Source organism: Vombatus ursinus, unplaced genomic scaffold, assembly GCF_900497805.2.
Source record: "Vombatus ursinus unplaced genomic scaffold, bare-nosed wombat genome assembly UNPS02014814.1, whole genome shotgun sequence".
Taxonomy (NCBI): Eukaryota; Metazoa; Chordata; class Mammalia; order Diprotodontia; family Vombatidae; genus Vombatus; species Vombatus ursinus.
The window spans coordinates 5,113,070-5,137,816 of NW_020954592.1; the positions used below are offsets into that span (position 1 = coordinate 5,113,070).

The following is a 24,747-nucleotide window of genomic DNA, read 5'->3' on the forward strand; positions in this document are numbered from 1 at the left end:
ATCTATCTATCTATCTATCTATCTATCTATCTATCTATCTATCTATCTATCTATCTAACTAACTGTTAATGGGCACTCCAGATTAAGAACCCCTGCTTTAGGCAAATTACTTAAACTTACCTGTACCTCAGTTTTCCCATCTGTAACATGGGAATACTACCAATACTACTACTAATAATAGTTGTAAAACTTAATTTCACTTGACAAACTGTAAGGTTCTATGCAAATATTGGTTGTTTTTATACTTGGGATTCCTTTTTTTCCCCCTGCCATAGACCCATTAAATTAATCATATTTTGACATAAGAAAGAATGGTTCACCCTCTCCTACTGGCAATGTGCATTTACCCTCAATATTGAATGCTCTTTTAGATAAAAATACCAAATAAGAATAAAATTAAATTAAAATTAAAAAATTCTAAATAATTGAATGCTATTCTAAAGTTTGTTTTGGGTTTTTTTTGCAAGGCTAAATTCAGTAGTATATTGGAGGAAGAATAAGATTCCTGAGAAATTGTGAGGGTAAGTACATTAACAATATAAAAATTCTGTTTGGCCTTGAGAATTTGCAGTGGTCCCACTTATATTTTCTTCTTAGCTAGTTAACATTCCTACTATTCCTGCCAGTAAGCTGGTCATGTCTCTTCCTCTGAGAGGAGGATGCATGTACACTTACACACACACACATATGTGTGTACCTCACAGTTAAGACCAAAGTATACGTTTTTCTTCTAAAACAATGTTCAGTTTGATGACCTGAGTCTGTATATGTTCTTTGTGAACTACAGGAATTTAAATTCTGAGCATTTTATTCCCCACATTAGTTTATATTCCACACTAGAAACCATCAACCTTAAAACCAATAATATTAAACATTGGGGTCTATTGGAAGGAATTCCTCCTGTCCTTGCTCCTCATATATACCTGTTGAAATCCTACTCATCACAATAATCCTTGTATTATATATTTAGCAGGGTTGTATGTCAAGAGGCAATGGGATTATAGTAGAAAGTGTGCTGTACCTGGAATATAGAGATCTGGGTTTGAATCATACCTCTCACATTGTGTGACCTTAGGCAAATCATTTAACATCTCTGGGATTCAGTTTCCTCACCAGTAACACAGGGACAATAATACAGTGTCCATCTCACAGGGTTATTGGAAGGATCTAATGAGATAATGCATGTGTGTGTGTGTGTGTGTGTGTGTGTGTGTGTTGTGTATAAATATATATATATATATATACACATAACACACACACACACACACATATATATATACACACATATACAATTTTGAGTATTATTTTACAATAGTTTTGGCTAAAACACTACTTTCTGTAAGAAGCCTTTCTCAGTCTTCCTTAATGCTAGTTCCTTTCCCCTGGTGATTGGTTCCAATTTATCCCGTTTATATTTTGTTTGTACATAGTTGTTTGCATGTGATCTCCTCCATTAGACTGTGAGCTCCTTGAAGGCAGGGACTGCTTTTTGCCTTTCTTTGTATGTCTAGTGTCTGGCACTTAATAAATGCTTATTGACTTCACGTGAAGATTATTCAATTAAATAATATCCTACTAATGTCAGACATTGAGCTAGACAACAGGGATTCAGAACAAAGAAGACAGTCCTCCCTAAAGGCATTTATGTTCTATTGGAGGAGCTTGAGACCTTAGGAACCCTCTAATCCATCTCCTTTATTTAACAAATGGGAAAACTGAGGCTCAGATAGATGAAATGATTTCCCTAAGACCACAAACACACTAAAGAGCATGTCCTTTGATATCAAATCCAGTGCTTGTTTCATCACAACTTCATGAAGTTTTAGGAACTATAAAAGACTATAATAAATATTAGCTATAAAATAATGATTATTTTGATTCTTGAAAACTCAGGAGACTTGGCTCAGAAATTCCTTTTATTAATCGTAGAGAGATTTCTATTTCCTTCCTCAGATACTGACTGGGCCAAAGTTATTCATAGCTTGGTAACTTCTAGCTTGGGTTACTGCAATGAGCTTTAAAATGGGGCTGTGACCCTCATGGATTATAGGAATGTAGAGCCAATATCACCGGTTAGTGTTAAAAAGAGTACATTATAGTAGGGATCTCTAAGAGTCAATGATGGCTTAGAAAGGCCTTAATAATTTGCATCCTTTCTTTATAGAGATATCACCTTTCCTCCCTTATGAAGCTCACATTTCTATAATAATAACAATTATATACAATTATTTAATTCTTTAAGATTTAAAGATCATTTTAAATCTCAATTTGGTTCTTACAATAGCCCTGTGAGTTAGGTGCCATTATTATCCCTATTACAGATGATGAATCTGAGACCCAGAGGTGTGATTTGATTTGCCCAAAGTCACATAGCTCAGAAGTGTCTGAAGGAATATTCAAACACAAGAGGTCATTCTGACTCTAAGCCTAGTATTTTTTTCTGGTCTTTGAAGTTCATAAAGTACTTTCCTGACAACAACTCTATGAGGTAGAAAGCTCAAGTATTATCATTCTCATTTTGTAGATGAGGACACTGAGGCTTAGAAGGGCAAGGTGACTTGCCTATGTTACTTATCTATGAGTTGCAAAGTTGAGGTCTGAATCCAGATCTTTTAATTACAGAAGCAGTGTGTCATATGCATTACAGAAACAAAATCGATAGAGTTACTCCTATAGTCAAGTGCCAAGTTTTATCTGCAGGGAAATGAAGTCATTTACTGGATAGCTCTGTGTCTCTGGGTTTTTAAAAAAGTTATTTGGTCAATACTCATTCTAAATAATTAATACATACATATGTAATATATATGTATATGTATATATGTAGGTATATACACATATACGTATATTTATGTTATTTTCAGTTGTGTCTGACTCTTCTTGAACACATTTGGATATTTTCTTGACAAAGATACTGGAGTGGTTTGCCATTCCTTCTACAACTTATTTTACAGATGAGGAAACTGAGGTAAACAAGGTTAAGTGACTTGCCCAGGGTCATACAGCTAGTAAGTATCTGAGGCCACATTTGAATTTAGGAAGAGGAGTCTTCCTGATTCCAGGCCCAGGACTCTGTGCCACTTAGCTGTATGTACATCTATCTATTTATCTATCTATATATACATATATACATAGACATATATACACACACACACATATACATACGTGCATGTACACACACAAACACACATGTGTATATATAAAATACATATATGTGCATATATGTATGTGTGAAATGCACACATACACACATGTATACATGTGTATCCATCTATCTAACTAGGTTAGATTCAGTATGGAAAAATTTGGTCTTTTTGATTAATGTATATCTCTAGATATCAACCATGGCACAGTGAACCATATTGATAAGGTTCAACCTTAGTCCCATATGTCTGTATCAATCAAAGGAAGATTTAGACTTTAAAAGTATACATACACATATTTTGTTATTCTAAACTTCACAAATACCAATTAATAGCATCATTTCTGTACAGAAAATATATAAAAAGAAGATTCTATATGAAATCTTGAGTCTATTATAGCTTGCTTTTTTAAAAAGCATACAAAAATTAAGCATGTTAAGTTTCATGGCTGTTCTCTTTATCTGTCTCACCATGAACTCTTTTCCATTCTTTTCTATGGCTTTAAAAAAAAAAAACAACTCTTCAGTCACTTTCTTTTCTTCTCTCTCTCTCTCTCTCTCTCTCTTTTTTTTTTTTGCTCCTTAGGATAGCTTAGTTTTCATAACTGGCAAAAACCACAGAATAAGGCTTAGGTAGGAAAATTTAGACAGTCATACCCTGGTAGATGATCACACATCATATAAATATATAGTCTTCTGCTTTGAAAATGAAAAAGTGAAGCATAAGTACTGAGTGTTTGAAGTTGCGCTATATGATTTATAAGGTTCCTTTTAGCTCTAAGTCTGGTGGGAAAAGCCAGTCATACTCTCATCCAACACCCCCCTCCTTTTCCTATTTTTTTTCTTTTTTTTCTCTCTCCCTGACATTAATAACATGAATTTGCCAAATGGTTAAAGCTGGAATTAAGCCTATGGCTATGCACCACACTTAGCCTCAGCTCAGTCAACTGGCCTGTATAGGAAATGAGCCCTATCTTTGGAGTCCTTAGCACCACACCCTAACCAGCTGAGTGCATGATAGTAGGCATAATGTATAGAGTGCTGGGTTTGCATTTAGGAAGTCCTAAGTTCAAATCCAGCCTCAGATATTCACTAGCTGTGTGACTTTAGGCAAGTCACTTAATCTCTGACTGCTTCAGTTTCCTCATTTGTAAAATGAGGATGACAATAGTATTTAATCCCCATGGTTGTTGTGAGGATAAAATGATATAATATTTTTAAAATGCTTTTTCAAACCTTAAATTGTATATGTGTTGTGTGTGTGTGTATGTGTGCATATGCAGGTATGCTATTATTAACCCAATTAACCCCACGTAGTTAGCCCAAATTTCAACCAATAAAGATTGACTGTAACATTTCATTTTAATTTAATGTATCTGAGCCATGTACAGAATTCATGAAGTGCAGAAATTCTACCAAATCCAATGCCAATGCAATACTTTACCTCGGTCTTTGTTTTTTTCCTTTCCTAGGGAATCCAGCTTCTTTCTCAAAGATTTCTTTCTTTTCTGTCCATCTGTAATTATTAGAAAAATGAGAAATTTTAGGATAGGATCAAATATTTACCTGTACAGGTTAGAAACAATTTCTTTGAAAAATATTAATTCACTCCACTAAAAACCTCATTCCGTTAATTCTCCTGCTTGGTCAAAATACAAATATTAATTCCCCAGATCCCTAATGATTTTAAAAAGGATATATACAAACAATTTAGACTAGATGACCATGCCTTTTAATTTTCATGCATTCAAGGAAAATATCTCCTTTTACAAGTAATTAATTTTTAAATAAATTATATCTTTCAATCATATGAAAGAATGCTCCAAATCAGTAAGAATAAGAGAGATTCAAATTGAAACAGCTCTCAAGTTTTACCTCATACCCAACAAATGAGAAAGAATAACAATAGATAGGAATAGTCAATATAAGAGGACTTAAATAAAGATGGGCACACTAATACATTGTTGGTGGAACAATGGTTTAATTGGTTTAATGATTCTGAAAAGCAATTTGGAGTTATGAAGAAAATTATTAATATACTCATTATTTGATCCAGATATCCTAGGCATATATATCAATGAGATCATTGCCAAAAAGAAAGGCCATATAGACATCTCAAATATTTATAGGAGACCTTTTGTAGTAGCAATAAATTATCTATCCATTGAGTTGGAGGAATTGGTTAAACAAATTTGGCCTCCTAGCCTGGGTATCCCCCAAGGCTCTATCTTTGGTCCTATTTTCTTCTCTAATTGTTATATGTGAATATAATGGGATATTACTGTGTGATAAAAAAAAAGATCATGAATACAATGAACACAAAGAAATATGGGGAGTCATGAACTGATGAAAAGTAAAATGAGTTGGAAGAGGAAAACTATACATGATGACTACAACAATGAAAATGGACACAAGAACAACAAAACCATAGAAACTGAATGTTATGAAATTATACTGTTTAGTCTTGTATATAGGAAAGAGGTACAAGAAGGCACACCCTTATTCTTCTTTGCAGAACTGTTGGACTATGAGTAAGGAACTTTGCATATAATATCAGACATTTTTGATATGTTGGTTACTTTCTCTATTTTTCCTTCTACTTTTTATTCTTCATTATAAGGGATGGCTTTGAGGGAGAGAGACAGGGGGATAGGGAATATATTGGAAAATCCAGGTGATGCAAAAACAAAATATATCAATAAAATTGCTTTTAAAAATGATACCAGGATACACATTTTAAAATATGATTTTCCATTGCTGTTAAATCAAAATGTCCGATTATATTGGTCCAAAAATGAAACAAAAACTCCCAGAAGTAAAGCAAATTAACCTGAGATCTAATTAAATAATAAGTTCTGAATGAATCAGACTAATTCCTGGATAGATTTAAAACTCATACTAACCAACCAAGTGGCCTGGTCCTCAGAGTTGGGAACAATGCTACTCTTTTCATATTTGCTGTTCTGCTTTGCCTATTTGCATATCAATCTAATTTAAATTGTAAACTCCATGGCAAAAGGAAATATGCTCCCACCCTTTTAAAATAAACTTCTACATTCAAGTTCTGATTGCGGACATGTACTGGATATTTGTTTTTTCAGTCATGTCTCACTCTTCATGACTTCATTTGGGATTTTCTTGGCAAAGAGACTGAAGCAGTTTGCTATTTCCTTCTCCATCTTCATTATACAGATGATGGCAAACAGGGTTAAATGACTTGCCCAAGGGTTACACAGCTAGGAAGTGTCTGAGGCCAGATTTGATGAAGGAAGGTGAGTCTTCCTGACTCCAGGCACAGTACTCTATCCACTGTGCCACCTAGCTGCCGTAATAAGACTCTTACACACCACATATTTACTTAGAAAGCCACCTATTAATATTACCTTTGTTCTATTATATATTTTTATTTTTGTTGAGTATTTCCTAATCACATTTTAATTTGGTTTGGTTGTACTCAGGGGTGCTGTGGGAAGCAATGGGCTACATATTTGACACCTCTAATCTAGGTGATTGTTGAAGTTTCAGGAACTGAACTAGGTGGTTTGTATCAGGAGGAATATAGAAACTAGTACCAGGTTGTTGTTCAGTTGTGTCCAACTCTTTGTGACACCATTTGGAGAATGGTTTGCCATTTCCTTCTCCAGCTCATTTGACAGATAAGGAAAATAAGGCAAACAGGGTTAAGTGACTTGCCCAGGGTCACATAGCTAATAAGTGTCTGAGGCCAGATTTGAACTCAGGAAGATGAGTCTTCCTGACTCTAGACCAAAACTTTATCCACTAAGCCAGCTAGCTGCCCAGCACAAGATAGGCGAAAGAAACTCCAAAGCAGACTACGGGAAGGGTAAGGCTGGAGAAGCAGGATAAGAATGGCAGTGAGATCTCAGGGTCAGAGAGGGAATCAAGGCTCAAATTGGTCAAACTGGCAAATCTGACTATCTGTTTTTAATCTCCTTTGGCAATTCATCTTTCTCCTTCAGGCTCCTAAGACTGAATGTCTTCCAAGGCTCTATGTCTTTGGTCCTACTTCTCCCACTGTAATTATATTCATTCCAATGGCTTAGATAAATAGATTGATAGACAGATAGATAGATAGATAGATAGATAGATAGATAGATAGATAGACAGACAGACAGATGGACAGACTGATGGATGGATGGATGGATGGATGGATGGATGGATGGATGGATGGATGGATGGATGGATAGCTATTTTCTGCTCTGGTTGCTGCCCATAGTCTTTTATTTGGATTCACCCTAATCTAACAGTGTAGTAACTATCAATTCTGCCTACTTATAGAGATGGCCTTAGAAAGAACAATTATTTAGTGTTTACTATATACTAGGCAGTGTACTAAGTGCTGGGGATATAAAAATGAGGAAACAAGATGGTTCCTACTCTGAAGTTGCTTATATTCTAAAAGGAGGAGCTGGGAACAGGGCATAGGAGGAAAGGAGAGTACAATGATTATTAATAACCAATGATTTGGGGAGATCTGGAGTTCTCCCCCTTTTTCTAAAGTCCTCATATCAAGGTTTGGTAGGATAGGACTGATGATGGCAGAGTGGATTGACATTCTTCTGAATCTAGGTTTTGCTGTCCTACCCAACCTTACAAGGAGTTTAATCTAAGGTGAAACTCTGGCTCATTGTGTTCTGCTCAAGTCTGGGTAGGGGATATAAATTCTTTGAATAGGTTGACCAAGTCTGAGCAATTTAGAAGTAAATGACATAAAGTATTTTTTTTTATTAATTGCATTTTTATTAATTACATACATTACATCCCCCAGCTTCTTATCAAAATTGGTCTAACTCTTAATGTAATATTCATTTTCTCTCTCCTTACTTGTTAAGTATTTGGAGTTCATTGACACCATCAAGGACATATAAACTGTGAGCCCATAACCATGAGGGGTCTTTGGTCCAATACAGAGACGGCCAAATGACCATTCCTTTTATTAATAAAATGCTAGCATTATTAATGAAATGATAATTTCCCAGAAATCATGTCTCTTGAAGTTTTTAAATGTCATAATAGAGGGACTAGGTAGTAGGTAAGGAGGTGGATTGGGCCAGTGTGGTAGTACAATAGGCCAGAGAGTGAGCTGGAAGTGGAGAATGATCAGGGTGGCTGGGCCTCCTCATACTGTGGCAGCTCCAGCCAATTGGAATCCAGTCAGTCCTTGAGTCAACCTCCAGGTGAGGAGGGAGTGTATTACAGTTATGGATACAGCTAATGCAAAAGTGTGGACTAAGGAGATGGAATAGCATGACTATGCCACTCCCCTTTCTCAAACTCCTCAATGAATTCCTATTTCTTCCAGGATAAAACACTAATCCACAGTTTCACACGGAAAGTCCTCCATAATCTGGCCCAAACGGTTTTTCCTATTTTACTTCACATTCCTCCCCTTGACCCCTCTGCATTTCACACATAGAACTTGCACAGTGCCTTAATATATATATATATAATATATGCATATATGCATATATATAAAATTGTACTTAATTTCCATGAATGAACTATTGCATAATTATATTGAGAATAAATTATGTCATAAAAATAGTACACAAATAGAATTAAAGCCACGGGTCTTCAGTATGGGCAAAGAGAGAAAAGCGATTCATTTTTACTTTGCCTACTGGCCTCTATGTTAGGACCTAGTGGTCTTAGTTCCTGTCAGACGCATGTTACTTCTACAGGTATCTCCTGATTGCCTTTTCTTTCTTCAAATGGGAGGCAGCTGTGTTAGGGCATTTGTCAATAGGATGTGATTTAGGGTAGGCTAAGGTCTACTGGGACCCCCAAATATTTTTATTCATCAGATTTGCTTCTATGTTATTCATTGGTATATTTATATACTGGCCACTTTCAACTAACATATTTAATGTGACTGAATCACCCCAAAATGATGGTAGAAAGCAGCTGCAATAAAATTCTTGGGACATAATAGAATGTTACCATGCACCATGTAAGGAATGTGTTTCAGGATTATGCAGCTGTTATCTTAACATGTGGGAAGTGTGCAGCAGGAATGCTGGCAACATGGGAGATCCTTTAGCTCAGGAATTAGGAAGACAAATTCAAGTTTAGAAAGGACATGGAAGAAGACGCTGAAAGGATGGATGGTGAATCATGAAATCTAAGAACAAGATCCTGGCATCTGGAAAAGGTAAAATTTTCAAATACGGATGATCAAGCTCATAATTCTAGCGGAGGTTCCCTATGCTCACGGCAGTTCCTTGATCTCTGACTTTTTTTTAATCCACAGAAAATTATATTTGGAGATTTAGCAGACAAATTCACATTCACTCATAAATCATCTAAGGAAGATCTCAAAAGCAATTCCCCCACACTGAAATGGAAATTCATAAAGGTGCATTTAATATCTTTATAAAAACTGTTATGCACCACATAAATAGGATCATAGGATCAAGGGGTGAAAGGGACATTAGGTAACATCATAAGCAAAGGGCACTGACCAAAGCAGAACCACATCTATCAGAGGTCTAAAATCTCAAGGAACCTGAGACAGTAGAGAGCCAAAATTTTGGGGGTTAGGAGACTGTGAGCTGAGCATGTTACATGCAAGGGGGTCTTCTGGGTTTTCCTTATCCTTTGTTACCTTTGGATGATGCTATAGGATGGTACTAAGTCTGAATTAGACCAGGCTAGGGGATTTGAACACCTGGTATTTACTAATCTAGATGTCTAGACAAGTTTCTTTTACCCTTTTACCTGCCACCGTAACCCTGGACCTCCCAGTGCATGCAGTGACATGTAATACAATATGACACCAGTGATCTCATACCTACTCTATACTCATTCATCTCAGGACCAGGAAGGGGGTGGGAAGAATTCCAAATCAACTGATTATTCCCCTTGGGCTACAGCTAGAAAACTCCTAATCTCTGCTTCCTTTATCTCTATGATTCAAAGGCAATTTCAAAGGTGAAAATCCTGTCCCTTCCCCACCCCTAACTCCATACTTTTCATTCCTCCTTCCTCATCTTTCTCCATACTCTTATTCCCCCTTATTCACTTTAGTCTTAGCCCTTCATAGATCTCCTCTCTCTCCCATTTCATTATGCCATTTGGGACCTCTGTATTATAGATTTCTTCACCTCATTTTCCTTCCCTCACTTCACTTTGCTATCATCTGGAGCTTAAGGAAACCCAGAGACAGCATGTAATAGTGGGTAGAGCACTGAAATGGGGAATGAAAAGGCGTAGGCTCAGATCCCACCTAAGACACTTACTTGCTATGTGACCCTGGGGAAATCACTTAACCTCTCAGTGCCTCATTTTCCTCATATCCAAATTGGGACAGCTGTCATAAATGCCTTTAAAAGTCTAAATCTATGAACCTATGATTCCCTTTTAAAGATACTACATCACTGAATATTCTCCATTCTCTCATACCCCTTTACACACAGTATTGAAAGGAAGAAGTGGCATGTTTGTTATTTCCAAACTCTGTCTCTGTCTCTCTCCTCTCTCCTTCTCTCTCATTTCTCTGTCTCTCTCCCCTTCCTTATTTCCTTCCACTCTCCCTCCACCCCCACCTCTGTGTGCACATATATGTATGCTCAATGTCTATCTCCTGTGTTTGATGTCAGCGGAGAAGACCGCCCCACCCCCTCCCTATTTCTCTTTCTGCTTCATTTATGCTAAACATAGTATTCATCCTCATTTTGACCTCCAGTCTCTATATTCAATTCCAGTTCTCCCAATCTATCACCCATGCTGTGGTCCCCCTTTCCTTCCTTCACAATCTTAATCCTTTGGTTGACCAATTCAGTTACATCCTCTCCTTTCCTCCTTAAGTCCTTGCCCCTTGTCCTATCTTATTTTATGCCTTGACAACCCCCAGCCCTGGGTTACCCTGACCATCTGCTCTTATTTGCTTAGTGCTGAACAATGCTGAAGAACGTTTCCATGCCAATTGGTGCACTATTTATTTTATCTAATCTCAAACGGGTCCCCAATGCCCCATGATAATATTTTTAGTCACTCCTGATTAGCTCTCTATTGCTATCTGCACTGGCTATTACAGACTTTCTAATCTTCAAGCATCTTATGCCAGATCCTCAGCTTCCCTCAGCTGAAAATCTTAACTCCTGATTTACTGAGATGTGTAGTCCATATAACCCTGAGCTCTCTCTTCTTCCTAACACAAACCATCTACATTGCATTCCATTCTCTAGGGGAAAATGGCCCCTTTCCTCTGACCCTCTGGGATTGAGTGGCCCAAATCCTCAATATTTGACCATGAATCTATTCCTTTTCCATCTCCTCTTGGAAATTCCCCCCCAAAACTTTTTCCCTCTCTCTTATCTTCAGTCTCTCCTTATTGATAGGTTATTCCTCAAAATAACCGCTAAAATTTGTATAATGCTTTAAAGTTTGCAAAACACTTTACATATTTTCTCATTTGACTCTCAAAACAATCCTGTGGGGTAGATGCTATTACTCTTATTTTACAAATGAAGAAACTGAGTCAGGGAGAGGTTATGTGATTTGCTCTCACAGCTAATAAGTATCTGAGGCAGGATTTGAAATTGTCTTTTTGACTCCCTGTCCAACACTTAATGTACTGTTCCACCCAGAAGTCTATAAGAGCATGTCATTTCCCAGTTCTAAAAACAAAATAAAACAAACAACCCCCACCACCCCAAATACTTCACTTGTCCCTTTCCTATCATTCCTATCCCCTTTCCTGTATTATCACTCATTTACCTTCTCCCCTTGTCTGGCCAAGCACCAGTTATGTATAGGTGTTCCCCAAGAATGTGTCTTGCAGTCTTCCTCTCTTGCTAATCTCACTAGCTTTCATGAGTTTAATAATCATCCCTACATAGGCTACATCAAACTTAAATATACAGCCCTAATCTGAGCTCCAGTTCCATATCTCCTACTATTTACTGAACATATCTACCTAGATGTCCCACAGGTATCTCAAATTTAGCATGTCCAAAGTGGAATTCATTATCTTCCCTGCTTAAATGCCACTCTTCCTCCAAATTTTCCTCTATCTGTTGAGAGTGTCATAATCCTTGTAGATCTCCAGGTTCACAACATCAGCTACAACATGGTATCTGAAATTTGAGTAATTGTAGCCAACGCATTTTTAAAAGTAAAATATCTTTTAATTCAGACCACCTTCTCATAGTTGGTGTAAGTTAATTATGTTACATATATATATATAATTATATATAATAATGTTTTTTAAATGTTGTGTTTTATTATTTTTATTATTTTATTATATTATTTTTTATTAAATATGTTTTTAGATTATGTTATTCCTCCTTGAATGATCCTAAAACTCAAGGGCTTAGAGAAAGCAAATTAAGTAGAGTTGGAGTAAATAAAAAATGGGAGTCCTAGTCCTTTGACTCAGAGGCCACTGTTATTCATGTAACATATTAAAAGACAAAACCAAAACAAAACAGCAGAATTTAAGGACATTTTCTTTCTATATAAGACACACATTTCAAATTGTCCACTAAGAAGGAAAGACAGTTATTCTTAGGATGATTCATGTGTATTAAAAATAATGATAAAATTTCCAAGAAAATTTTATTTTTAAAAAAGAAATTCTCTAAAGAGACATGCTTTATTAGTATAAACTTAGTCAGATGATTAATTTCTTTCTCTCATTTAGCACATCATAAAAAATGCTTAAGAAATTTAATGAAACTGGATATGCTTCTGTGTCAATTAGTGACTAAAAGGAGTTTTCATTTAGGCTTATAAGTCCTTGAAACATTAAAGTACATGGAAGCAAAATTACTCTTCCTCAATTTGTACTATAAGGAATTTGCTTAACAGGTTATCAATGCTTAAAATACTGGATTGCAAAAAGGTAGGCATAGTAGAAAGGAAATTCCTCACCCCAAGCCATGTACTTTTGTCCTCTGATAGAAAAGAAATGTGATTGAGTTCATCAAGGTCAGAAGCTACAAGATTGGTGAATCAAAATAATTTTCATTCTTACGTATTAACAACAAAACCCAACGATCATTTAATAGGTGCCCCACTTACACAAACAATAAAACCCATCAAATATTTGGTCACTGACCCAACTAGAAGTAAACATGACCTGTGTAAGGATAATTATACAGTATAATGCCTAAAATCAAGGAAGACCTAAATAAATGCAGGGGCATTAATTTTTCATAATGGATTGAATTAACCTAATAAAAAACAGCAATTCTGCTCAAATGAACCTACATATTTAAAGCACTGCCAAAAAAAATACCAAGTTAAAAAACAGAACTAGAAAATTAAAATAAAATTTATATGGGTTAAGAAATAGTAAAAATTATTAAGAAACACTAGGTACGATGGGACATGCTTGTCATCTGCTACCAGGGAAGGCCAAGGCTGGAAGGATCTCTTGAGGTAGGGTGGCATTCTTAGCTGCCAGAGGGCTAAAGACAAAAGATGTAAACACTTAGTTCAGCATCAATATGGCATGCTCATCAGAGCTAGGAAGTACAAGGCTGCCTGAAAAGGGGTGAATATGCTCAGGTTGGAAAAACAAGTCAGGCTTTTGTGGATCGTCGGTGGAATTAGACCATGAGTGGCTGTTGTTCATCCAACTTGGAAAAAACAGGGAGACCAATCCCAAGGAAAACAACAAAAGAATAACAACAGAACAGAAAGGAAAGAGTATTATAAAACAATTATTAAAATTTTAAGGCACTGAGAGAAAAATAAAGAAATACATTAATGGAATAAAATAGAGATATTAAATATCCACTCAAATATGCAAAAAATGATTATTTGTTAAACTGATAGAAAATGAAAATTTGGGAAAGGAGTTACTATTTAACAAAGGGGGCTTCATTTTTTTTTAAAGAATCATAAAAACATAGATGCAAATGGAATGATTTATTTATAACAATTATAAGGGAATTGTGACTGTTCCTATTAAGCAAATTGGAATAATCATTAAGAATAACTTAAAGTGCTTGATCATATTAACATTTAAAAAAATCTGTACAACAAAAAAGGAAACTAATCAATGGGGGAAATGTTTATAATAAATATAACAGATAAACATTTGACATCTAGAATATATGGAACTGCTTCAAAAGATATGAATTAAAATTTTAAAAAGAGAAAATAAAAATTAATAACCATGAAAATATTCTTAATTATAATAAAATAGTCAGAGATGCAAAATAAATGAATATTAAAATACCCAAAGTAATAAACTTCAATTTTGTTTAGATTGAGGAGAAAATGATACACTCATTCATTGATGGTGGAATTGGAAATTTGTACACTGTTTTTGAAAAGAAATCTGGGCTGGGTATAATGGTGCATGCCTGTAGTTCCTGCTGTGGCTGCAGGATCCCTGGAGTTCAAATGTTCTGAGCTACTGTGGGGCTAACTGTGAGAGCAGAGTGCTAGGAAGCTGCCAAAGGAGAGGTGAATGGGTTCAGAAAAACAGAGCAGGTTAAAGCTTCCATGCTGAGCAGTATTGGGATTGGACCCACAAATGTTGGCTGCAGTTTTAGTCTGGAAAGAATGGGAGACTCAGTCTTGAGAGAATGAATTTTTAAAGTAATCTGAAAGTACACGATAAAAATTATAAAAATAATCAAACAAAATAAAAATAATTCCAATGATGGGAATATGTTATCAAAAAACCCTACAAATCTCATCAATATTTTATAGTATTATTTTAAAATGTAAAAAAAGTTGGAAGCTATTTGTATCCAGTAATAGAGGAGTAGTTAAATTGCCTCACAATGCAATGGAACACATATTGTGTTTCATTGCAATGAAACGCACAATGAGCCCACAATACAATGATGAACTGCAAATATGAAGAATATAAAGAAATATGGAAAAAACTTTATGGATCAATGCAATGCAAAACCAAACCAAACCAAACCAAAAAATAAACAGTATAAGAACAGATTACGTGATAGCTTTGGTTATATAAGAGGAAAAATGACTAAGGCAAAATTTTCAGTTATTGAAATATAATTATAAATCAAGTTTAATTGGTTGTCTTGATGTTATATATGCTAAACAAATTTTAAAAGGAAATGTGATGTGGGAAAATTGGAATATTAATGCATTGCTGGTGGAGTTGTGAAATGATTCAACCATTTTGGAGAACAATTTGTAATTACATCCAAAGGGCTATAAAAATGTGCATACCCTTTGACCCACAATACCACTTCTAGTGCTGTATCTCAAAGAGATCATAAAAATGGGAAAAGACCCACATCTACAAAAATATTTATAACAGCTCTTTCTGTGGTGGCAAAGAATTGGAAATTGAGGGGATGCCCATCAATTGGGGAATGGCTGAACAAATTTTGGTATATGAATGTAAAGGAATGCTATTGTGCTATTAGAAATGATGAGCAAGCAGACTTCAGAAAAACCTGGAAAGATTTGTATGTACTGATGCTGAGTGAAGTGAGCAGAACCAGGAGAACATTGTATACTACAACAGCCATGTTGTGCAATGACTTAGCTCTTCTCAGCAATGTAAGGATGCTCCAACGATGGAGCAGAAGTCTCATGATGGAAAATGCTATCCACATTCAAAGAAAGAACTATGGAGTTTGAATGCAGATCAAAGCATACTATTTGCCCTTTTTTTTTCTTCTGTTTTGTATTGTTTTGTTTCTTCTTTCTTATGGTTCCTCCTATTGGTTCTAATTCTTCTTTACAACATGACTATTGTGAAAATATGTTTAATTGGAATGTATATGTAGAGCCTACATCAGATTACATGCCCTCTTGAGGAGGGCAGAGGAAAAAATTTGAAATTCAAGAGCTTATGGAAGTGATTGTTGAAAACAAAAATCAATTAATTAATTAAAATTTTAAAAAAAGAGTGACGAGCAAATAAATCATTCTGACTATTATAAATACCCAAGTTAACAATAAAGGACATATGAAGAAAGATGCAAAAAAAGTAAATAAAAGAAAGGAAATGTGATAATAGTATTGTTTTACCTTTATACCCACTTCTAGAGCATAAGGGAAAGAAAAAATATTAAACCATTTCTCAATTATCCAGACAAGGCCTATCCTCTAAAATGCCTTTCAGTTCACTCATTCAAGATATTTTCCTCTTAAAAAGATTTGAAAACTGTGTCATATGTTTATCAAATCCGTGAGTGATTCATGTTTAATAAGAGAAAAAGCTACTAAAGAAGATAATAGAATTGAGGCCCCAACAAGGTCTTGATAGTATATGATGAAATAATTTAATATGATGAAATGTAATAGAGATAAATTAAAGAAACTTACAGTTGGATTCAAAGACTGAAACGTACAAGTACAAAGTAGGGAATAACACTGCTAGAAAGCGGGGGACATCAGGGTTCTGGGTACTCAATATAAGTGCACAGTGTAATTTGGCCATCTGAAAAGCTAATGCAAATTTAGGCTGCATTCATGAAAAGAAGGGGGTGTTAATCTCTCTGTAACATACACCACTCAGACCATAATGTCGTCTACTCCTAAACACCACATTTGAGGAAGGTGATTGACATGCTGGACATGCCCCTTAGGAGGCTAGAATAGGAAGGTGCCTAAACACCAAGATCCATTATAAGTAGCTGAAAGAACTACCCCTTGAGATTTACCCCTTGAGAAGTAAAGATTTGGGGGGAGGGATGGGGACATGATAGATATCTTCAGAGATTTGAAAGACTAGCATTTAGAAGAGGGGGCAAAGTTATCATCCCTTCCCTTCACAGCCTGGAAGTAGAAAGTCTGGGGAATATCAGGAAGTCAGATTTTAGCTCTATAAAAGGAAAAAATTTTCTGAACTCAGGGGATTCAATAACAGAATAAACTTTCCTAAAAAGTAGTGAGCTTTCTGTCACAGGAAGCATTTAAGCAGAGGCTGAATCTGTCAGGGCTGTGGTAAAATGGTATCATTGCACTGGGATAAGATTAAAGTAGATAAGTTTTAAGGTCACTTCTAATTTTAAGATTCCATGATTTTAAGTGATGTGTACAGGTGTACATATAATTCACTTTTCTTAATGTGGATTTTTTTTCTTAATATGCTGCTCACAATGTTATGAAGAAAGCTAGAGCACTCTTCTAATTGTTAATTTGTTTTAGTGAAGAAAATATTCCTCTTCCCATGTGGGGTTACTGGGTCCAGAAAAAGAAAAAAAAGTCATTTATTTGGCATAGTGTTTTGTCTACAAGAGTTGTGTTTCTTGACCATTTAGGGAATAAAACTGGGCCTGTTTTTCAACGAAGAGTTAGTTGTGCATAGTATATAAGGGAATTATCCGGGAGATAAGTGTCATACTCACAGCTCATCTATCAAACTCAAATAGCAGAGACTCTGTCTGCATAACTCATGATTTTTCTAAATTGTAAAAGAGCAGTTAGTGTTTCTTCATTTGTGTTTTGTGAATATTTATTTTTATTGGCCATCCAGAGTACCAAATTACTAAACTCAAACATTTTTTTCAAACAAAAACTCCAAGGATGGAGTTTTGAATTTTTACATTACCCATGAATGGGAATTTGATGTCTTGTGAGCTAAAATATATCTGGAACCCAAGAGCTAAAATGTAAAGCACGAAGGAGAATGCCTTAAAAGACAGGGTTTCTGTCCCAAGAACATTCAGAGCTATTTGTGGACCATTAGATTGGGATTACTGTGAAAATTGTGATAGGTCTACATAGTCAAGTTCTAAAAGAAAAAATGCATTCAATTCAATCATGCCTACCATTCTTTTATGTTATCTTTTGTTTTTTTGAAAGGGAAAGGACCACAAAGAAGTTTGACATTAGTTAGCATTTTGTTAGCCCCGCCCCCCCAACATTTTAATTTTACTGGACAGAGCTCTCCGGAGCAAGTTACCTAACCATGCTGCCTTGGGTACAATATAAATTCAGGCTAAACAACTTCAGTTGGGCCTTCACTGCAGCAAGGTAATTCTTGTATTTCTCCTTCAGTTTAGTTTACTCCTATTTTACTTCCCTCTGAAACTCTTCCAGGCATTCTCTTCTCTAGTGAAGCATTCTCCAACTCTCCTTTTTCCAGCTCTTTCAGCTAAGGATCTTACCCTGTACTTTACTTGGGAATCTGAGGCCATTCATCATAGGTCTCTCTTCTCCCCTTCTCTTAAATTCTAAAGCTCCTGACATCATCTCTCATTCTCTTATTTCTCCCAGTCTCTGATAATTACGTTGCCCTTTTCCTTATCAAGGCCAAACCCCCTTTATGTGACCTGCATACTGTCTCCTCCCATCTTCTCAGCAGATTGCTGCCTCAATTATCCCCTCTCTCTTCCATTTTCAACCTTTCCCTATCTACTGGGTCCTTCTTTACTGTCTTCAAAAATTTCAGGGATGCCCATCAGTTGGGGAGTGTCTGAACAAGTTGTGGTATATGATTATTATGTAATACTACTTTGCTATAAGAAATGATGAGCTCAATGACCTTAGAAAAACATGGAAAGTCACATAAAATAATGAAGAGTGAAATAAACAGAACCAAGAGAACATTGTATACAGTAACAGTAATATTGTTTTAAGAATTATTTTGAGTGAATAAGTCATTTTGACTATTATAAATTCCCAAATTAACTATAAAAAACATATGAAGAAAGATGCTATCTGTATCCAGAGAAAGAACTGATAAATAGATGTATAGAATAATTTTACATATATATACCTATTTGTGGCTAATGGTAGCTATCTCTAAAATGGAGGGACAGGGAGAAGGAATGAAAAAAATGAAAAAAAAAGGAAATTCACATGATAACTTTGTTGTGTATTTAAAAGGAATAGTAAGATATACATAATGAATTTGTGGTTTCATGTGCAATCATCTTTTTTATTGTACTGGATTATGGAAATTCTTGTCACATTATAGCCATAAATAAATAAATGAATAAATAAACAAACAAACAAACAAACAAATTTAAAGTAAAAAATATGCCCAAGCCTTCCTATCCTAAAAAACAAAAACAATCTTTACTATACCCTACCATCCCTCAAGCTACTGTTCAGCTTCCATTTCCCACCAACCTCCTATTTTAAAAACAGCAGTCTATATTAATTTGCTTTTGCTTCCTTGTTTCTTGTTCCTTCACCCCTTTGAAATCTGGCTTCCAAATTAATCACTCAACTGAAATTGTTCTCTCCAAAGTTACCAATGATCTCTTAACTGCTGGATTTTATGGTCTTTTCTCAGTACTCATCATGCATGATATCTCTGCTGCATTTGACATTGTTGATCACTTCCTGGATACTCTCTCATGACTAATCTCTCTCCTGGTTCATCTCTTACTTGTCTGAACACTCTCAGTTTCCTTTTCTGGCTCCTCATCTATATCACATTCCTAACTTTTCTCTCTGCATATTCTCTTGATCACTTCATTAACTCCCAATAGGTTTTATTATCATCTCTATGTAAGTGATATGGGAATTGTGGGAATTCAGTGAATCACACCAACTCTATCTTGTGACTCAATTCTGGATTCAGCTCAGTTCCCTTTCTATTCAGTTATAGGGTCTAGTCCAGTTTCGGTCTTATAGGAAAACTTTATTCAATTATGGGAATTGTGAGAAAACTTTATTGTATTATGTGAACCTAGCCTTGTGTGGCTGGGAAGCTGGACCACTTCTCCCCGTTGCTTAAAGACCCTTACCTAAGGGCCTAGGTTATGTTGATCAGAAATACAGGCAGATGCAAAGATTAATGCACGGAATTTTCTCACAATTATACATTTTGAGCAACTGAAAACTGGCCTTGTACTGATTGGTTACTGTTTCCTTGTTCCTTTAATTTAATATAGACACTTGGGAGGCTGGAAGTGGGACACCTCTTTTTCTGATTTCAGGGAATTGTACCCGTTCACTCCCTCCCTCCCCACTCAGAAAGGCCTTAATCTTTTCTTCAATTGGAAATCAAATTATCTAATCTTGTATCCTGATTTATATCATGTTAATTTTTTTCTTTTAATACATAGAAATCTGTCTTCCCCTATATTTGAGTTCCAAAGTGCCAAGCTGAGGAGCCCTGGTTCCAATTTGTTATACAACTGGAATGCATTGCTTAATAAATCAATATACTTGGAAGCTCAAACCTTTGTCCTAGTATCTCTTTTGAGCTACAATCCTACATCACCAAAAGCCTAAAAGAAATTTCAAATTGGATGCATCATAGACATCTCAAACTCAACATGTCTAAAATAGAACTTGCTATCTTTCTACCCATACAGCTATCATTTCAGTTCAGATCTCCATCGCCTCCTGCCTAGATTATTACAAAAATCTCCCAATTGGTCTCCCTGCCTAAAATCTTTCCCAATTGCAAGTCTCTCCTCCACATTACTACCAAAGTAGAAAGCACAGATCTGACCTTGACACTCACTCACATAATAAACTCCAGTAGATCCCTGAGGTGTTCAAAAAGGACTAGGACCTCTTGGTGCTAGTGTGTGTGTGTGTGTGTGTGTGTGTGTGTGTGTGTGTGTGTGTGTGTATGTGAGGGTTTGGTGTGAGGGCTTGCCCAGCTCTTTTCAAGGCTACTCATCTACCTTTGGTGTCTACCTTCACCCAACTCTCACCTGTGGCTCCAAGAAGCCATAGCATGTATAGCAGCACTACCCAGTAAACCCTATTGGCAGACAGGTTAAACCAGGTTGAGGGTAACTGATAGGCCTCAAACCCATGGGTGAGTTGTGGGGGGGGGGGAGTCTATCTCAAGCATGTGAAGACTTCCCCTGGCGGAATGGACAGATGAGAACAATTTGTTCCAATGGCTATGATGATGGCTAAAGCAGTGGTGTGGAACCCCTACTGCTTCGTCAGATATCAAAGAGGTCAAGGTCATCCACTGCATCTCAGACCATCACTAGTCATTCTGACTTTTGTCTTGCCACTGGATTTCTATGATTCTGAAAGAGAGAGTGAGGCTGACAACTTTATGCACCTCTGCCTTAAATCTGATTCATGTGCAAGTCAAAACATCACACCCTGATGTCATTGGTCCTCTTTGAAAATGGATGAACAACAATTGCCTGATATAAGAATAAGATATAAACTCCTTTCTTAAGGTTTGAAAGCCCTTCACAACCTGGCCCCAACCTATCTTTCCAAACTCATTATAAATTCCTTCCCCTCCTACACTCTGCAATCCAGCCAAATTCATTCCTTTGCATTGACCATCCCCCAAGCTTGGAATACACTTCCTCTTCACCTCAGTCTCTTAGGATACTGTTTTTTTTTCTTTCAGAAACAGCTCAAGCACCAGTCAATCAATTAGCATTTATTAAGCACCTACTATGTGCCAGGCATTGTGGTAAGTCTGCTGGTGATATAAAGAAAGGCAAAAGACATTCCCTACTCTCAAGGAGATGAGTCTAATGGGGGAATGCAAACAACTTTGTACAAACCAGATATATGCAGGACAAACTGGAGAGAATTGACAGAAGGACAGGACTAGAATTAAGGGGATCTGGAAAATTAGCTAGAATTTTAGCTGGTATTTGAAGGAAGCCAGAGACTCCATGAGGTGGAGATAGAAGGGAGAGTACTCTAGGCATGGGGAACAGCCAGTGAAAAAGGCACCGACTTGGGATATAGAGTGCCTTGTGAGGAGGCCAGTGTCACTGGATCAAAGATTGGAGGAGGGAAGGGGGTAGTGGTGGTAGAAGCTGTGGTTTAAGACATAAGAAGACTGGGAAGGTAGAAAGGATTCACATTCTGGAGGGCTTTACAAGACAAATGATTTTATATTTGATCCTGGAGGCATTAGGGAACCACTGGAACTGATTGAATAGAGAAGTGACATAGTGAGACAGAGTTTCGCTTTAGTAGGAAGATCATTTCAACAGCAGAGTGGAAGATGGACTGGAGTCGGGGAGAGACTTGAGGCTGTAAGACCAATCAGCCAGCTATTACAATATTCTACGCATCAGGTGGTGAGGGCTTGAACCAGGCTGGTGTCAGTCTCAGAGGAAGGAGACATGCAAACTATGTTAAAAAAAAAAGTAGGAACAGGACTTAGTAATTAATTATATATGGGGGTAAGGTTAGACAATGAGGACTTGAGGATGATACCTAGGTGTCAAGCCTGGGTGATTTGGGAAGATGGTGCTACCTTATAAACACAGTATGTTACTGGACACGTAGAGACACAGCCTTAAGATTTTGTTTCCAGACACTTCATTGTTTGTTGGAGTTCTCTACTGGCAAAACTGTGGTCAAGCATTTGCTTTACTGAGGGTGTTTGAGGTTATAAACTATGATTTGCAATAGAGAAAATCATCTCAGGCAGAGATGATTGTCAGTGCTAACTACTGAATGAGTACCTGAGTAAGTCAAGATTCAGAGCAGTTCACATGTATTTCTCATTACTTCTTAAACCTGGAGAAGTCAGGAAGAAGGGTAGTTTTAAAGGAAAGATAGTAACTTCAATTTTAGAGGTGCTGAATTTAAGACATTTATGGGGCAACCCAATTTGAGATGTCTAATAGGCAGTTAGGGATATGCGACTAGAGGTCAGAAGTGAGGTTAGGGTTGTACAATTAAATCTGAAAATCATCTGCATAGCGATGATAGATGAATTCATGAGTGCTAGTGAAATAGCGTAGAGGGAGACGAAAAGATGACTCAAGATAAAGTCTTGGGGACTTAACCCATGGTTAATGAGTGTGACCTGGATGAAAATCCAGCCAACAACAGTCAGGAGGACAGAATGTTAGAAGTAATCTGATAAATAGGAATTGTTTCATTTACGGTGTCTAATACATAGGAGACATTTGATAAATGTTTGAGTGAGTCATTATGCTTAAAGAACCAAAAGGAAAATGACAACAACGAAGTTATTCATTTTAGTACAAGAAATAGAAAAGATTATTGACTAGAGAGTCATGGGAATGAACTAATTTAAAAAATGGAAAATGAGGAAAAGTGCAAATATTCTTCCAGGTTTAAGAAGTAGACAAATGAGAAATACATGTGAATTGCTTTGAAGCCTTGACTTGCTCAGGCCTTCAGAGAGGAAGCAGATCATATTAATACCATCAACCACCCTCAGCAAAGCAAATGCTTGACCACAGTTTTGCCGCTGGAGAACTACAACAAGCAATGAAGTGTCTAGAAACCAAATCTTAAGGCTGTGTCTCTACATGTCCAGCAACATACTATATTTATAGAAGTGGTGCTTTATAGCAAGCTGTCTTTACTTAAGAAGAATTCCAGCAGATTCTCTCCTTTCAGCATTAAAAATAAATAACAGATGGAAATGTTTTCAACAGCATAGCATTTTCACTGTGCTATTTGGAAGGTAAGTGTAGACATGCCCTAAAGTACTGTATTTAGTGTTTTTAAGGATCTACTGAAAAGGAACGGAGACAACTGCCCAGCTAAATTATGTTCAAGGTTCATTACAAGAATAGAGGTTTTATTGCAAAAATAGTTCTGGTTATTGTGATTTTCATAGTTTGGAAACCCAGAACTACATTTCAAATGCCTTAGTCAAGCATTCGAAGCATGATTCCAGATCAAAGTGGTTTTTTTATCATGCAGGTTAAATTCAATAATAATTTTCAGTTTTCTTTGATCTTTTAACATGTTCAAGCCTACAAAATTACTCCTTTAAGAAATGGCACCAAACATGTGCTTATTGTTATTATATATCTTTTCAAAACTGCCTGTTTTTTGTTTACACATAGGAGCCCTACCCAGTTTACAAGATATGAGTTTCATTTTGGGAGGTGATTTCTTCTAAGAGTCCACACCTATGTTTCTTCAGGTTCTGTTGGAACCTCTCAAAAAGGGGTTGTGGAGAGACTGTACTAGTGCATTTATGGAAAACTCCAAGGAAAAAATGCAGGATTTTGGTAATTCAGAAGATAAACCCTTTTTAAGACTAAGAATTATTTTTGAGCCAGATTCCCTTAGTGGATTTGAATGGAGATTTTGATCACTTTCAGTTATTTAGGACCCCAACCCATAAGAGGCTGCATCATACCCAGTACATAACTACAATTTGCCTCAACCTTTTTTGCTGCTTTTGCAGGCTGACGTGTTCTCTTGGCATTGCTGATCTCAAAGCATGGTCTATGAACGGAGGTAGTGGTTATAGTGAACACAACATACTATGATTTGGGAAAACCCAACTTGATTTGGTCCCTTTATCAATCACAGAAACCACCATGGTGTAGTGGATTTTACCCTGGATAGGAAATAAGGAGATCTGGCTTTTTGTTCTGGCTCTACTACTAAATAGTGATGTGACCTTGTGGAAAGTGGTTAATTTCTCTGAGCTTTCATTTTCACAGTAAGAAAAAAATGTGAGTTGGACTACACAATTTCTGAGGTCCCTTCTATCTCTAAAGTCCTATGACTCTACAAAAGGCAGACTTCAGAAGAAGAAATCAATGTTCTAAATTACTATTGCTTAGAGAAATGAAAATTAAAACAAAACAGAGCAGAAAAGAATAAATAGGAATGATATGTTTTTTGAGAAAAAAATGTTAAAAAGGAACACAATTACAAATGGAAGGTGGCAATTCATTCTAGAAGACTCTCTTTGTGATATTGCAACAGTCCACTTGGCGAGCTAAAACTTGGGATTCTGACAG

General features: G+C 36.3%; 1 protein-coding gene across 3 annotated transcripts in view; it reads right to left on the reverse strand.

The window, feature by feature from the left end:
- ARHGAP6 (Rho GTPase activating protein 6) overlaps window positions 1–24,747 on the reverse strand; it is a 640,842-nt gene that overhangs the window by 63,825 nt on the left and 552,270 nt on the right. For all 3 annotated transcript variants that reach the window (XM_027835417.1, XM_027835418.1, XM_027835419.1), the window contains exon 3: window positions 4,584–4,655. In XM_027835417.1, coding sequence (XP_027691218.1) covers window positions 4,584–4,655 — 72 coding nt within the window. The remainder of the gene's footprint in view (window positions 1–4,583; window positions 4,656–24,747) is intronic.